The 12329-nt window shown below is 45.7% G+C and overlaps 1 protein-coding gene across 4 annotated transcripts in view; it reads left to right on the forward strand.

The window, feature by feature from the left end:
- CNTFR (ciliary neurotrophic factor receptor) overlaps positions 1 to 12329 on the forward strand; it is a 367691-nt gene that overhangs the window by 257124 nt on the left and 98238 nt on the right. For all 4 annotated transcript variants that reach the window (XM_087958761.1, XM_087958762.1, XM_087958764.1 and 1 more), the window contains one exon: positions 3364 to 3594. In XM_087958761.1, coding sequence (XP_087814887.1) covers positions 3364 to 3594 — 231 coding nt within the window. The remainder of the gene's footprint in view (positions 1 to 3363; positions 3595 to 12329) is intronic.

Below are 12329 nucleotides of genomic sequence, written 5' to 3' on the forward strand. Positions count from 1 at the left end.
AATGAAAAGGATTAGCGGGGACATGATAGCAGTCTTCCAAATATTGAGGGGCTGCCCCAAAGGAGAGGCAGTCAATCCATCCTCCAAAGCACCAGAAGGCAGGACAAGAAGCAACAGGTGGAAACTCATCAAGGAGAGAAGCAACTTAGAACTAAGGAGAAACTTCCTGACAGTTAGAACAATTTAACCAGTGGAACTGCTTGCCACCAGAAGTTGTGGGTGCTTCCTCACTGGAGGTTTTTAAGAAGAGACTGGACAGCCATTTATCTGAAATTGTATAGGTTCTCCTGCTTGAGCAGGGGGCTGGACTAGAAGACCTCCAAGGTCCCTTCCAACTATTCTATTCTATTTTCCTCTAATTAACGGAGCACGTTGCCTTCGGAAGTTGTGGGTGCTCCATCCCTGGAGGCTTTTAAGAAGAGATTGGACAGCCATTTGTCTGAAATGGTACAAGGTCTCCTGCTTGAGCATGACTAGAAGACCTCTAAGGTCCCTTCCAACTATTCTATTCTATTTTCCTCTAATTACCGTTGCCTTCGGAAGTTGTGGGTGCTCCATCCCTGGAGGCTCCATTTGTCTGAAATGGTACAAGGTCTCCTGCTTGAGCAGGGGTTGGGCTAGAAGACCTCTAAGGTCCCTTCCAGCTCTGTTATTCTGCAAGAATCAGTCCAGGTTCAGCTATGGGTCACGTAGAAATCCTGTCGCTGAGCGCTCAGCTCCCCGTTGGATATTTCTCAGCTCCCTTTTTTTTTTTTTTTTGGTCTTTCTGGTCCAAATTCCTTTGTAGCGGCTGCACAGCTGGGTCAAGTCCCCAGTTGGCAGCAGCTCCAGGGAAGGATACAGATTTATTAGTTGTTCAGATAAACACACCCCACCAGGGAAGAGTCAACACAGCCTTTGCCAGAAAGTGAGGCCCCGCTTGCCATACGGGAGGAATTCTGGGGCAGGTCAACAAAAGCACACAAAAGAGAGTTATGCAGAGGCGACCATCTGCCCCCCCACCCCCCAGCTACACATCTTACACAGAATTGGAAAAACTCTTGAGTCCTGCGAGAGAGAAACTGGCTGATCTTGTCCAACTCTTGTCACCAGAAAGGATGAGTTAAAGCAGGGGCGTCCGGGGTTGAAATGTGGGGAGGTCCTTGGTGCTTCCGGAAATGGGTTGTTTTCTTGCAAATCTTTCGTGGCCTTCCTAGCACGGATTGTGTTACCTAGTTTGGGTGATCGCAAGAGCCCGTAGACTTATAGGCCGCTTCGTGGTGCTTTCCAGCCCTCTCTAAGCAGTTTACAGAGTTGGCCTCTTGCCCCCCCAACAATTGGGGTCCCCGTTTTACCCACCTCGGAAGGGATGGAGGGCTGTGTTAACCTTCAGCTGGTCGGGATCGAACTCCTGGCAGTGGGCAGAGTTTACCTGCAATGCTGCATTCTACCCTTGAGCCACCAAGGAAGTTCCTGCAAGAAAATCACCAAGCTTAGAGAGCAACAAGTCCTCCTCCTCCTCCTCTTCCTCCTCATCTCCATAAACCCCACTCCCTTGTAGCACTGATGATGCTACCTAGTTGGGTCATGAAACATCCATAAGAAAACCACCAAACTCAGGGAGCACCAAGGACCCCACAGTCCTCACCTCCTCCTCCTCCCCCTCCTCCTCCTCCTCCTCTTCCTCCTCATCTCCAAAAACCCCACTCCCTTCTAGCACTGATGATGCTACCTAGTTGGGTCATGAAACATGTGCAAGAAAACCACCAAACTCAGAGAGCACCAAGGACCCCACAGTCCTCACCACCTCCTCCTCCTCCTCCTCCTCCTCCTCCTCCTCCTCCTCCTCCTCCTCCTCCTCCTCCTCCTCCTCCTCCTCCTCCTCCTCCTCCTCCAACCTCATTCCCTTCTAGCACTGATGATGCTACCTAGTTGGGTCATGAAACATCCATAAGAAAACCACCAAACTCAGGGAGCACCAAGAACCTCACACTCCTCACCTCTTCCTCCTCCTCCTCCTCCCCCTCCTCCTCCTCCTCTTCCTCTTCCTCCTCTTCCTCCTCTCCACAAACCCCACTCTCTTCGAGCACTGATGATGCTACCTAGTTGGGTCATGAAACATCTGCAAGCAAACAGCCAACCTCAGGGAGCACCCAGAACTCCACAGTTCTCCCCCTCCTCCCCTCTACAAATCTCTCTCCCTTCTAGCACTGATAATATGATGTAGTTGGGTCATGAAACGTGTACAAGAAAGCAGCCCAGCTCAGAGAGCATCAAAGATGCCTCAGAAAAATAACCATAATCAGACCTCGGGTGTGCAACGTTAGGCAGGAGTTTTAGAACAGCTTCTGAAAGTCCCTCGACCTGAAAGTGGCCAAAATCACGTGCTTGCAAACCAGGTGTGCCTTTCTCCTAAAATAAAGCATCACTTGGAGAGAGAGACACACACACCTCTGCAGTTTTTGATAGGTGGAGAAATGCACAAGGCTTTATCCCGCCTCCAGGTGTTTCTCTTCCCAGGTGGTGGTTTGTAGTTCATGGCAAAGCAGGACGGGAAGGTGGAAGGATCTCATCATCTTCTCCGTCCCGGACTTGGGTTCAAGTCAACCTTGGCCTTTGGTTGTCTGGTTGGGGACATCCCAGCAAAGTCCAGATGAGATCAGAAGAGGAGAAGTTAGGAAGCAGAATTCAAGATGTGGCTGTTTGGATGTGGCTGATTTAAACCTGGTTAATATGATTACCCGCGATCAATTTCAGGATTTATCAGGAGGAGAATTTAATAGAAACCTGGTTAATATATATGACCATGAAGAGTTACAACGGCACTGAAAAATGTGACTTAGGACTGTTTTTCCACACTTATGGCTGTTGCAACATCCCATAGTCAAGTGATCAAATTTGCATGCTTGGCAACTGACTCCTCTTTACGATGGTGGCCGTATCCCAGGATCACCCGATCCCCCTTTACGACCTTCTGACAAGCAAACTCAAGTGCTTCGTGTGATTACCCCCAATCAATGTCATGATTTATCGGGAGGAGAATTTATCATTTATTTCTCTTTTCATTTTCTTTACAACATCTACCTGGAGTTAGATTTATTTGGTGTTTGGGTCATTTTTTTTCTCATTTCTTTTTTTGTACATAATTTTGGTTGCTGTTGTTCCTGTTGGATGTATGTTTTGCTCTCTATTTTGCATTTTATTCCTGTTGATAAAAACATAATTAATATATTTTTTAAAAATTCACAATCCCGCAAAAGAAATTGTAGGGCCGCAACAAAGGTTGGAGAAGGGACCTCTGGCAGTTTTTGAACCAATAAGCCCACCTCCTTCCCCTCCACTGAGGAAAATAAAAGTAAATATTTCCTTCTCTTTCTACTCCAGAGCCCCATGTCCATTACGCACAACTGGGGACCGACGTGACGATACCGTGTGGCTCGGTAGACCAGGGGACGTCGGTCACCTGGACGGCCAACAGCACTGACCTGGATGCTTCCCACCTGAGTGGCTCCCACCTGGTCCTTCGGAACGTGGACCTCTCCCACAGCGGACAGTACTCTTGCTATGAGGGGTCTTCGTGGCATCTCAAAGACCGGGTCAACCTCAAAGTTGGAAGTGAGTACCACGGGGTCCGTTCATAAGGGGGTTCTGTGCTGGCTTGGCTGTTTGGAATTTGTGAAACCTGTATCTGCTGATGCCGTGCGTCTTTTAGTGGTTTCGTTGTTTGTTATCGAAGCTGAAGCTCAGGTGTTTTGGCCGCCTAGTGAGAAGAGAGGAGTCCTTGGAGAAAACCCTGATTGTTGTGGCCCACGGAGCTGGCAGCAGAGTCGGATAGTAGTGAGGAGGTTGGGGAGGAACCTGGACCAGTCCTAGAGGCTCGGATGAGGGCTCTGCATCAGAGGCAGAGATGGGGCCAGGGCAGGATGGCAGTCATCAGCTGCCTTCGGGCTCGGACAGCAGTGAGGAGGAGGAGGAGCTGGAGCCCGTTCCCAACCTGTGCATGTGCAGAGCTGCCAAAAGAACAATTAAGAATTCAGGGTCGACGTGGGAGTAAGGCCTCAGGTGGACGGTGAATGGCCCCTCCCATCAGGATTAAAAGAGAAGCAATGGGGAGGGGGCTTTTGCAGGAAACAGCTCGCTCGTTCGTTCGTTCGTTCGTTCCAAGCTCGTGGAGATTTGTCTGTATAACCCAACCCTTCCCTGCCAGCACTGAGCGTGGAACTATTTACCGGGCAGCATTCCAGGATTGATAAAGGTCTGAGCTCATTAGTCTACCTTCGCAAGGCTGTTTGCCAAGCCGTTGGCTGATTGAATGAAGTAAATTCACATTAATGTAATAAAAGAGGTTTTTGCTGGGATTCAGAATTGACTTATTGCTTTTGGGGGACAATAACACTGATGTAAGGAAGGTTGGGAGACAAAAAGAGAAGAAGGGGGCAGCAGAGGTGAGATGGTTGGCCAGGGTCATGGACGCAATGAAGAAGAATTTGAGGGAACTCTGGGAGATGGTGAAGGATGGGTAGGCCTGGTGTGCCATCATCCATGGGGGTGTGAAGAGCCAGAGGTGGCTTTGTGATTGAACACCAATTATCACTTGCTTCGCTCTCCACAATGAAGAGCTATAATATTTTTTAGAAGAGCAACTAACAAACTAGGTGCATAAATATACTCAAAATTAATGGACTGAGATTGCGGTAGTGGTGTTGTGGTTAGCTGGCAGCAGGTGCGGACGGGTGAGGAGAGCGAGGACTCAGATGAGGGGCCAGGACCATCCGGGAGTCTTCAGAGATTGTGAGGACTGGCAGCAGCGATGAGGAGGTTCCCGAGGAGCCTGTGCCAAGTGCGCATGCACGAAGGATTGCTCGGAGGAAAGAACAATGACAGCAGCACAGGCGACTCGGGAGTAAGTCTGCAAGGCAATGGCCCCTCCCTCAAGAGGATAAAAGCCAGGTTTGGAAAAGTGTTCTTTGCAGACAGCAAAGAAGCTCTGAAACTCAACGGGTGGACATCTTAGTTCGTGTTTGGAGAATTTTGCAAATTAGTTCTTATCTCTGGGTTTTTGGCAGCCTGGACAAACAACTTGACAAGGCTCTTTCTTGTCGGAACTAATTGTTGGAAAGCAGCCTTTTATCTGTAAAGGAACAGAATGGTGATGAAACCTTAAAAGGCGGGGGCTGCTGCCTTTGTCTGTGTTTGCTCTTTGGGAACCCGGTTGGGTCAGAACAAATGGCGAATACCTGTAGCTCGGGTGGAGGATGAGGGTGGAGGTCAGTTCCCAGAGCTTGTGGGTTGGTTCCTGAACATTTTGTTACCCGTCTAGGTAACATTTTCCGCGGAGTTTAAGGGATGCCAGTGTTCTACTTCTAAGGGCATCGTGTGATCAGTAGGTCTTGTGTTGAGGAGGTCACGTCAGGTGAGTGTGTTGTGATGGGCCTTGTGATGGGCCACGTCAGGTGTGGGTCTTGTGACGGATCTTGTGGGGGGGGGGGTCAGGTGTGGGTCATATCAGGTGAGGGGTCTTGTGATGGGGAGGTCACATCAAGTGAAGGGGGGGAGCTTCATGGGTTGCTTGAGGGTTGGTGCCATCACTGTTGATTTGAATTCTGAAGGGTTCATAGGCTGGTTGTAGGTCGATGCATCTGTTGATGGGGTGGCTTGTAGAGTGCCAGGCTTCAGAATTAATAGAATAACGGAGATGGAAGGGACCGTGGAGGTCTTCTAGTCCAACCCCCTGCTCAGGCAGGAAGAGCTCTGTATCATTTCAGACAAAAGGCTGCCCCTTCTCTTCTTGAAAACCTCCAGTACAAGATCTGGTTACGGAAAAGGCAAGACTGGGCTTTCTAGATGCTTTTCCGTCTTGCCTGCTAACGCAGAGGAGACATTAACACATCCTATCATTTCCTCTATCTCTGTTTTAAAATTGGAGGGACCCTGTTGGTTATAGCCGGAACTGGGTTTTATTATTTCACAGAGAATCCTATCTGCACTCAGCAATGCCATTATTTTGATTTGGTCAGCCAGAAAAGTAGAGGATTTCATTCCTTGTCACTGTTATTTGTTTCCCTGCCTCAGACGTCCTTGAGAAAATATCTATTTCAAAAGGCCGCCCTCTCTGCAACGAAAATAGATGCCTAGAATCAATCCAGCTTCTTCACAGCTTCCTTCCTCTGATTTGCATTCCTTTTGCTCATCTGTTTTCCTAGCTGGTCGACTGCATCGGATGAAAGGGAGCAATGACAGTTGGACTATTCCAGAGGGCATCACTAGATGGCAGCATAGAGTTCGTTTCCTGTATCCCTTTGCTGCCATCTGGCAGTCATCTGGATTTTACAGCCTATGCATAGACTGTCTATGGGTCATTAGATCTTTAAAGTTGCTTTTTTGCATCACTTATTCTCTCTTTGAATTTATTTCCTGTAGCTTTGTGTTATCGGATGGGACCATATTTGCTTTGCCTATATACTCATTTCAATGCTGATAACCTTTGGGCGTAGTTTTCCTGACCTCTGATACTCAGTTGAGCTTCTGTTGTTAAATTCTGAGTAACCCTCAAGCATTTTTGAGACTTTTGTCACCGTTCGCTTTCCACTTTGTTTTATTTTATTTGTTTGTCAAGCATGTATAAGATAACAAGTATAGGTATGAACATAAAAATGGACAAAGGAAGTAAATACAAATAAATGGGGACCATAAGACAGGGATGGTAGGCACACTGGTGTGCTTATGCATGCCCCCTTTAAGGAATGTGGTGAGGTCCACAGTGTACAGTTTGAGGTCGAAGCTGCAAGGTGTTGAGGCTGTAACCATGGAGTCGGGTAGGGCATTCCAGGCATTGATCCCTCTGTGGCTGAAATCATATTTTCTACAATCAAGTTTGGAGCTGTTTATCTTGAGTTTGTCTCTGTTGTTGGCCCATGTTATTATTATGGTTGAGGCTGAAGAAGTCGTTGAAAGACAAGACATTGTAGCAGACAATTTTGTGTACTATGCTTAAATCAGACCACAAGGTGGGTGCAGTTCCAGATTGTCCAGACCCAAAATTTCGAGCCTGGAGTCATAAGGGATTCTATTGTGAGTGGAGGGCTCTTCTCGAGAAATACCTCTGGAGCCGCTCAATTGTGTTAATGTTTTTCGATATACAGTGTGGATTCCAGGCAGATGAGCTGTATTCGAGAATTGGTCTGGCAAAGGTTTTGTATGCCCTTGTTAACAATTCAACGTTGCCGGAGAAGAAGCTTTGCAAAGTAAGGTTAACAACACTTAATGCCATTTTGGCAGTGCTGTTACAGTGAGCTCTGGGGCTTAGATCGTTTGAGATGAGGACCCCTAGGTCCTTGATGGAGTGGGACATCTATGAGATCGTTTCTGCCCAACTTGTATTTGGTGTTCTGATTTTTTTTTTTGCCAATGTGTAGGACAGAGCATTTATTAGTTGAGAGTTGGAGTTGCCAATTACGCAAACATTCTGACACCTAGTCAAGGTCGCTTTGTAGGACAGCAGCATTGTCAATGGTGTTAAATAATTTTATGTCATCGGCAAAGAGGTGCCTCCATTTGTGGAAATTCCAATATGATTATGGTAGAATTTCTTGGCAATTTTACACTCCCATGTAGACAATGTTTGATGATGCCATGGTTACTACTTGATAATGTTTGATGATGTTATGGTTAGTACACGCAGTTCAACACCCCACGCTAGTCCTTGCTAACCCTTTGAATTAGGTCCAGCTTACCTTCCTTCTCAGGTGTGCTGTGTCCACATAGAAATGGCACCTTATTGTTGAGCAGAAATTCCAGTGAATGAAGATGAATCTACGTGTCCCCCGGATAATGTTGCAGGATCCAATCTGGGTCGGTCACTGGGACTTCTGAGCTTTTGGACTCATTCAGGAGCCCATCTTCAGAGAAGCTCTCTCTAGCAGAGCGCATGCTTTGGCTATTCGGTTTGTGGTCTTTGTATGGTGCCTGTTGTGTGCAGCTTTTTAGTTGTTGATTGGGGTGTTGATCGCTCGCTGTTTCGTCATTGCCTGCTGTTTCTTTGTCTCCTAAGTACTTGATAAGTTTGTGGTAAATCAGCACTCCTGTTGACCAACAAGGGGCCTGTTTCCCAGACTTCAATTGTTTCCGTGGCTGTTTTTGTCCCTGCTCGGCCAACAATCTTAGTAGCTGAGAAATTGAAGGTGTGTCTTTGTTCATTGCATTGTGAAGCTACCAATGAGTTTGGGCCTCCTTGTCTGATTGCTCACTTGTGTTCTTGCAATCTGGCTGTTCCCATCTGTCCTACAAGGGCAATCCATGCAGGGGATCCAGTAGATTACATTGGAAGTATCTCCCACCTCCAAGAGATCTTTGCAAGGCATAATTTGTCCTCGTGGGTGAGGTGTGATGCAGGTTTCAACGGGTGAAAAGTGGGAGTGGGACAAACGGAGTTTTCCTACTATATGGCCAGGATGTCACGGAACCCCAAGCCCTTCCAAGGGCTCTTGTAGCACAAAGATTTGGCCTCTGGCCCTTCGCCTGTTTCTGAAGACACTGACCTCTCTCCCTTCTCTTAGGGAGCATCAAGGTATTTGCATTAGGGGAAGATTGTTCCAGCTCTCACCCCATGGAGGAAGTGGGTCAAAAGGTGCCAACCTCCTGTTGGAAATGTAACTAAAAAACAGGCACATTTTATCATTTGTGGTGGACTTGTGTCGAAGCAAAAAAAAAAAAAATGGGGCAAAGAAACACAGGTGGTTAGAAAAGGTGATAGGGAAACATGTAGATTTTAAACCTGAATTGTTCTCATTAGGTATAATATCAGAAAACCCTGATAAGAATATGTATTTAATATTACATGTCCTAACAGCAGTGAGGATTATCTTTGCACAATATTGGTAAGATGAAGATATACCACGAGAGGAAGAAATAGTCAAGAAGATACTAGAGTGTGCAGAAATGGATAGTTTGACATTGAAAATTAAACAGAAAGAGGATGTAGAATATTATGAAACATGGAATTTATTTTATCAATGGTTGGAAAAAGGGTTTGGAGGTGTAATTTGTATTGTTAAGACAACACGATGCTTATTAATCACTAAGAAATGTATTTAATAGAAAATCAATTTTTAAAAAAACCAGGTGCCAGCCTCCAGAGGATTCTTAAGACAGGACCAGACTCCTGGAGATGGTAATGTACTTAAGGCTGCATGCCGCTAGTTAGGTGAGGCATTTTCAAAGTAATTGATTTTAATGGGAGGGATGCTAATTTAATACAGACACACCCGTGCTCAGATGATTAATTCCAGAGCCTTGTGTGAAATGCAGCGCAACTTTCAAGAGTCAGCCAGATGACTAGGAAGATAGATTGAAGAAGCTTCCATTGTTATGCTGTCTTGCTTGGATGCCAGTTGGTGTAAGAGTGAGTTTTCACACAACCTGCTACCAGTTCTAACCTTTGCCAAAGTCAAAGGCAGAACGGGACTGAGTTTCCCACCCAATGGAGGGTCCTTCAGTCCACTGAAAAGGGTGGCAAGTGGAGAAGGCAACCCAGTAGCTTTGGATCTTGGTATCCACAACTGGAGCTTGGTTCTCATACTCAGCAGTTGCTAGAATTCTTTCATAATGGCTTCTTCGCTTTTCTGCAATAAGCTGTACTTGGTTTGTTGCCTGACTGGTTCTAGGAAGTCTGTGGAAATGTCTGTCATCTTATGCATGCCTGGAAGAAGGGAACACGGAGCATAGAATAATAGAGCTGGAGGGAACCTTGGAGGTCTTCTAGTCCAACCCTGGCTCAAGCAGAAGACCTTATACCATTCCAGATAAATGGCTGTCCAGGCTCTTCTTAAAATCTTCCATGATGGACCCCCCACAACTTCTGGAGACAAATCGTTCCACTGGATAATTGTTCTGACTGTGAGGAAATTTCTCCTTAATCCTAGGGTGGTTCTGTGCGTGATTAGTTCCCATCCCGTTGCTTCTTGTCCTGCCTTCTGGGGCTTTGGAGAATAGCTTGATCCCTTCCTCTTCTTTGGGGCAGCCCCTCAAATATCAGACCACTGCTATCCTGTCACCCCCTAGTCCTTCTCTTCGTTAGAATAGACATACCTGATTCCTGAAACCATAAGTTTTGATCACCATTCCACCAGACAGGAGCTGGTTAATTAAGAGCTAACTTCACCTCTCCCCAGCCTCATGTATCCAGCTTTGCCCCCTTCTCCATCTTTTGCCAAGGATTTTATTCCATTTATATAGTGATTTTATTGGGTGCATTTTTATATGGGATGATTTTAAAGTTTTTTTTTATGTTGTAAGCTACCCTGATTCATTTTGAAACTAGATGGGCAGCAAATAAATTTAATGATTAAATAATAAATAAAAATAACAGATCAAGGAAAATCTGGGTGGGTTGACTCTTCAGATAAGCTGGGCCCTTACGAAGCAACACAGGTTTCTTCGTTCCAAATGTCATCCTCAGCCAAGGTCCAACCTGGAGCCAACCCAGCACCAAGGACAGCTCCCCGGTTGCAGCCAACGTGCTCTCGGCTGGCCCCGCTCAGATTCAGCCCCTGGGATCACCTCCAAACTAGCCGGAGCCTTAAGAGGCAGCCACTGGATCACTTCCTCCTCGAGAGAAATGGGGGTTGGCAATTCCCCTTGGAAATCAGGCTGGGGAGGGAGAGCCCCATGAAAGCCTCTTCCCGGAGCCTTCCAGATGGACTGGTGCTCTAGATCTGGTTCTGCAATGGCCGCATTCCACATTTCCAAGGGCAACCGGGCTGCCTTCCAAGAAGCCCTCTGTACTGCATGGGTCAGAAGGAGGGCCGAGTCCATATCTGCAGGTATCGACTCTTTCAAGTGCTTCCCTTGGGGACTCCTCCACTCTAGGGCATGGCATGCCAAAAGAACTAAATGCAGCGGTAGTTTCTTCCCTCGTGCCATCGCTCTGCGGAACAACTAGTTCCCACAGCACTGTCCTATGTCGATGTGTATTTACCCATGGAATATGGGTGTAGTAGTATTATTTATCCTTCTCATCTTCTTTACTACTCTTATTGGTGGTGTTATGACGATGATGATGACTCTGTTGCTTTGCATGTACACTGAGAGCTTCTGCACCAGAGAAAAATTCCTTGTGTGGCCAATGAAGAATTCTATTCTGTTTTGTTCTACTGTACACATTCCATTCTATATTCCTGTTCTATTCTATTCTATTCTATTCTATTCTATTCTATTCTATTCTATTCTATTCTATTCTAATCCATTCTAATCTATTCTAATCTAATTTCTTATTCTATTCTAACTTTTCTCTCTATTCTATTCTGCATTCTATTCTATTCTATTTTCTTATTCTATTCCTATTCTATTCTATTCTATTCTATTCTATTCTATTCTATTCTAATCTATTCTATTCCATTCTAATCCATTCTAATATATTCTAATCTAATTTCTTATTCTATTCTAACTTTTCTCTCTATTCTATTCTATTCTATTCTATTCTATTCTATTTTCTTATTCTATTCCTATTCTATTCTATTCCATTCTAATCTATTCTAATCCATTCTAATCTATTCTAATCTAATTTCTTATTCTATTCTAACTTTTCTCTCTATTCTATTCTGCATTCTATTCTATTCTATTTTCTTATTCTATTCCTATTCTATTCTATTCTATTCTATTCTATTCTATTCTATTCTATTCTATTCTATTCTATTCTGTGGTCTGTTCTATTCTATCATGCATTCTGTTCCTAATTTCTTATTCTATTCTAATTTTCTCTCTATTCTATTTTATTCTAATTTCTTATTCTACTCTATTCCTATTCTATTCTGCATTCTATTCCAATTTCTTATTCTATTCTATTCTAACTTTTGTCTCTATTCTATTCCATTCTATTCTGCGTTCTATTCTATTTTATTCTAATTTTTAATTCCATTCCATTCCATTTTCTATTCCATATTCCACAGTTCTGTTCTTTTCTCCCTGCCGGAAGGCAGAATTGGGACGGCTTCTCACCCCGGAGTCCGCCTGCTGCAGAGGGGACCCAGCTGGTCTCGGGATTGTTTTCGTTCTCTCTCCTGCTCTCCTTGCTGCTCCTCCCCGACTTGTTCCCCGACTCCAAAGCCCCACCAAGAACTCTTTGGCAGAGGAGCCGGATGCAGCCCCCACCCCACCCCTCCCTTCCCCCCCCCCCATCATGTGGGTCTAATTGCTGCAGAGCAGGTGGAAGCCAACATCGGTTCCAGAGCCTGGAAAGCTGGCACCAAGCCACCCTCGGCAGCCAGGAAGAGCCTCTGCTGGAGGTTCTCCCTTCCCCATCACCTCCTTCCCTCCAGCCTGCCAATCTGTCACTAAAGAGCTGGCAGCCCAGA

This window comes from Notechis scutatus, chromosome 2 (assembly GCF_049901735.1).
Source record: "Notechis scutatus isolate UNSWTSFEM ecotype Mainland chromosome 2, rNotScu1.2, whole genome shotgun sequence".
Taxonomy (NCBI): domain Eukaryota; kingdom Metazoa; phylum Chordata; class Lepidosauria; order Squamata; family Elapidae; genus Notechis; species Notechis scutatus.